The sequence below is a fragment of the Anarrhichthys ocellatus genome, unplaced genomic scaffold, assembly GCF_004355925.1.
Source record: "Anarrhichthys ocellatus isolate YVR2014 unplaced genomic scaffold, GSC_Weel_1.0 scaffold74, whole genome shotgun sequence".
Lineage (NCBI taxonomy): Eukaryota > Metazoa > Chordata > Actinopteri > Perciformes > Anarhichadidae > Anarrhichthys > Anarrhichthys ocellatus.
The window spans coordinates 408,014-413,013 of record NW_022280104.1 but is presented as its reverse complement, the minus strand read 5'-3'; the positions used below and the strand labels follow the sequence as shown (position 1 = coordinate 413,013).

At 40.3% G+C, this 5,000-nt stretch overlaps 1 protein-coding gene across 2 annotated transcripts in view; it reads right to left on the bottom strand.

Moving 5' to 3' along the window:
• Positions 1-5,000, bottom strand: part of grb10b (growth factor receptor-bound protein 10b) — a 59,822-nt gene that overhangs the window by 41,151 nt on the left and 13,671 nt on the right. For both annotated transcript variants that reach the window (XM_031873712.1, XM_031873714.1), the window contains exon 3: positions 1-84. This exon is cut by the window's left edge and continues 13 nt beyond it. In XM_031873712.1, coding sequence (XP_031729572.1) covers positions 1-84 — 84 coding nt within the window. The remainder of the gene's footprint in view (positions 85-5,000) is intronic.

The following is a 5,000-nucleotide window of genomic DNA, read 5'->3' as shown; positions in this document are numbered from 1 at the left end:
AGAACTCCGATTGGCTGATTGCTGGAAGCTCGGACCAATGATGTCAGCTTGCCTGTGATTGGAGGACCGGTCGATATTGTCTTGCTGTGGGAGGGAGAAGCAAGACAAAAATGAATATTTTGTCACCCCACTGGGAACTTTGTTACAGGAGCTAAACATCCTCTAAATGACATTTAAATGTGGTTACACCCCTAGTACATACATTAGTTTATTTTTTTTAAGAGAATGTTATTTTATGTTATAGATCATGAACCTGAGTTCCTCAATGATTGGTCACAAAGTTAAGAACATTAGGTGGGACCATTTCAAACACAGACCTGAAGAACAAAACTAAAGCAGAGCTGCTGTGGTCCAAGCTGTGGTACGAGCATACAAGGAAGAAAGAGGCTGCTTTGCCCACAATGTTTGCTGAATCTCATTTTATCTACCAGATCATGTGATCATTTAGGACTTCTAAAGGTAGTCTCACATGCTTGATCCAAAATTCTACACGTGGGCTGGAAGCATGTTTATCATTACATTATCTGAACATGTTTATCTTATATCATTCTTTTGACAAGTTTCCCATTTGGAATGCTACAGGTACGTTTAAATAGGCTTCAGAAAGTACAACAAATACAATCAAAGAGTTGAAGTACTCTTTCGACACATGCCTGTGTGAAAACACTGCTACGTCCCACAAACAGCGTGTGAACATGGCCAGGTGTGTATCAGAGAACACAGGATCAGCAGTATAAGATACCATTTAATGTCCTCATTTGACCTTTCTACAGTATTTCCATCAGACTTCCTGTGACAACAAAGCTGTTCAATAAGAACAAAGAAATCACAATAAAGCTGTTGTGTTTCTTAACATATCTGATTGAGGAGTGGGAGCAGCACGCACTGTGTACTTCTTCTGATGCTGTAATAAAAGCGGTGTCGTAAAAGATGTATTGCCCAGTCCTAACTTTATCGACAATCGTTACCACAAAATAAATAAAACAAACCTATAGCATTGTAAATAACAGCTACTTTCAATTGCATTTAGAAGGTTTGAGATGAATTTTAAGTTAGATTTGTGTCTCTTTGCAACAAACTGCTTAAAAGACATTCCTGAACGAACCATTTTTTCAATGCAAATCTCAAATTTGTCTACATTTTCATTTTTTAGAGCTCAAATTAAAATAATTTCTAAAGTCGTACATTTAAAACAACTTTACTTACAAGACTTAATGAGCAGTTGGAAGAGAATTGACCACTGTGAGAATAAAGCTTGGGGTAGAATTCCACTCCGACGACTCGATTCTTCAAAATAAGGGCTCAGTTGGGTAGTTTGGAAATATATAATCCATGATTTAAAGTTATTAGTGTTCCTCTCTGGTGTCTACATTCAGACTAAACTGGATCTAATTGGAAGTTCAACGTCAGCATATGTGTCTGTCCACCATCAGCCCCAACCGCTCTTCTATACCAACTAACCCAAACGCATCCAGTCATTACATTGCATTGTTCCGTCTTTGTATTGTCTTGTGTTCCAGCCATCTTGGTTGGATCGGAAAAGAGATTTTGGAGCGTAATGGGTCTAACCTGCTTTTGAAATAAAAAAAATAGAGTAACCACCGCATCCCCCATTTGTTCCCATCACATAGCAAACCCCGCCATCATCACACAACGTGTGGGGGTCCAGCTACCAGACTGTGACTGATCCCTACCCAGTCACCCAAACAGCACTGGGACGCTGGGATGGTACAGCACAGCGTTAAGAGTGTGTTGTGTGTGTGTGTGTGTATTCAGGACAGGATGGTCATGGTTCAGCTCCACTGAGCAAAAATGTAGGGACTCTTTCTCACCATATACTGGTCTTGAATGCTGTTTTGCATGGCTGTCTGGGGGTAAATGAGTTAACACACACACACACACACACTCTCTAAAGGACTCTTAAAGCACACCGTGATCTTTTTTGTGGATCTTACCAACAAAAATCCAAACCCAGACAGCCTTTGATGCCTCAATAGAGAATTGACAGAATGCTAACTTGGGGATTTAATCTGATATATACTGGCCATTTAGCATATTTCTCAGCCATGCCATTGCCTTACTCTGCATTTGGTTATAGGTTTATTGAAGCCCATAAGGCTGAGACTACAAAGAGGGGAGAAAATGAAGAAAATAAAAGCCAACATTTCATCTTTTCTGTCTGCTGATGAAAAAACACAGAATCTGTCACACTGTCTTTTATATTGTATTTTCTCATCCTGTTTCTCGGCCTCTCTCACGCTTATTATTTTACACAAAAGCAAAGGCGCGCACACACGCACACACACACACACACACACACACACACACACACACACACACGTTGCTGTTAGAGCGGGGTCAAAACAGGACGGAGGGTAGGCCAAGTTTTGACAAGCAGCATGTAAGGGATCTTTCATATTGATGTAGTTGAAAGCAAATCCAAATAGGAGTCAGTGGGCCCCGGGTTCAGCGTTTTAAAAGGGGTCAGCGAAAGGCCAGAAAACAAGGTTACGGCACTGAAAGCAGGACAGACACAGAGGTCTGGAAACTAGGCCTCAAACAAGAAGTAAAAGACTGAGACGCATGTCAAAGCTATGCCTTCAGAAGAGGTCAGATACATTTTTAAATTAATGTTATGATCAGGAATTGAATATGAATCAATAGTTGGCTTACTGAGAGGCTTTTGGCTCAGAAAGAGCACGAGGGCCCGTCATAATAGCGTGCATGTCATAATTACCGTACAACCCTGCAGCTGAGAATAGACCGGATCCATAAGAACGTTTCCAGTCTATGAATCTACATTTCCATCATGTTTTGATTTACCTAGAACTAAATATTATCAGAAAGCTTTAAAGATGTGAAAACTTTATACTCAAGAGTCCGAGACTTGTTCCTGGCAGACCATTCTTGCTGACAGTCCGTTTACAACATACATGAACACTAGACATGAAGTGGAAATCCCTTCTTACACAATTAACCAGAATGAGATCAGGAGGTGATACTAATGTCTGCTCTAGTGCTTCGTTTATCTGTTTGATCATATTTTAGGAACTCAGCTGTGCTGATGTCACAGCACAGCTGAGCCGCTGACAAGCAGAGCTGTGACATTTATTTTCATGACATCAGCCGATTTAGTCTTTTAATCATCTTTTCTTCCTAATTCAAATGAATCAATTCAAACATTACCGCACTATTACGTTGGCTATGTTGGGGATGCCTTTATAATAGTTATTATTGTTTTATTGGTATCACTAAGACTATTCGACGGGTCTGTGGGAGTCCCGTAGAATTAGGAAAGTTTTGAAAGATACAGCTGCATTAGTAGCCCTACTTACTGAAATATTCACTGGCTGTTTGGCATCACAAACCCACAATATATGTTCTAAACACAAATACAATATGTATCAGAACATCCCATATTTACACAACTGTGGAATAGAAATCCTATCCTGGCTATCCTCCCTACCCTGCAGCAAAGAATTCTGACATATTTCGGGCCTGCAAACGCAGGGATAGCTACATAATGCATGCTGGGAGGATCTCAACACTTTGATGTTGTACATTTCATTAAACTCCAATGTACTGAAAGCGATGACCGGATGAGTCAGAGCTGCAAAATCAACATGGTCACCGGGAGCCTTAATAAAGTCCACACTGACACCTGATTTCTAGGAAATGACCCTCTTAACAAAAGCAATGACATTCATGTTGCAAATGCTCACGCAAAACAAATGCAACCTTCTGATATCTAGGAATACCTGTAGATTATTTGTAACACCGCACAAATCCTGTTAATGTTTAGTCCCAGAGAACAACACAGCTATCTCCGCCTCTCTCACGGTGAACGTTAAGCTAGACTCTGCTTGTTTATCCAGTGACCCAGCTTACGCTTAACATACTGGAAAGCACACGGAACTTTTATACATGACAATATTATGTTTTGGCATACAGAGATTCTGTGAGCTGTGGTTACACAGCATTTCAGTTTGTAATCTACACTCAAACATTTACATAACCTTGTAAAATGTATTATTGGTGCTGTAGTTTCTGGATTAAGGGTTCTTTAATCAGCTATCGTCCTGCCACTAACAATCCCTGCTTTGCACATACCACCGTTTACTCACCGGTCACGAAACAAGATTAAAGTGGCGATGTAATCCCTTGAGTTTAGTATGAATGGTATCTTCGCCTGAATCTGTTTTGAATTGCTGCTGCAGTTTTATCAGGGAAAATCTTCCATAACCCTGGAATTTCACAGTGAATGGATTTCCTCATTCAGCAAGTCAAGCAGCAGTCAAGGTGCATCTGTTATAGCTGAATGCTTCGCAAACAGCCGAGTGAGTGTGTGTCTGAGCGCGTGTGTGTGTGTGTGTGTATGTAAACTAAAGTGTGTACATTAAGGTCTGTATACTGTGGCTTCAGCAGCATATACATCCAAAAGATTAAAGATCTAAATAATTCCTCACTACATCCAGATTTGACATCTTTTAAAAGCAGCCTCCATTAATGGAATAGTCCATGTCTGCGGGATTAAAAAGTTTGATTGTTGTTGATTTGATTTCAATTAAAATCATCCAAATAACGAGACAACCGAGACGGCTTGGTGTCTTTGAGAGAATGGGAGGCATAGCAGTGTGAATGCAATGAGCAGATATGGTAAGCAGAGAAGATTAGTCTACACATATTTAAACTGCTCTGTTTTTGGACATTATGCATATATGTTGTTTCACCTCAGCGTAAACTCAAGACCTATTCCCTGTAGTTTGACTTTTGCTGGGTTAGCTCTTTAAACGGATCTGTTATTAAATGTACGCCTCATTACAAGTTATGCTCTTTAACAATGTGGATTAAACTTTGCAGCTGAAGCAATAAGACATTAACACAGAAACAATATACATACATGCTAGCGACCCTGACTTCACTCTACCACAGACACAAGCATGTAAGCACGCGCACACACACACACACACACACACACACACACACACACACACACACAC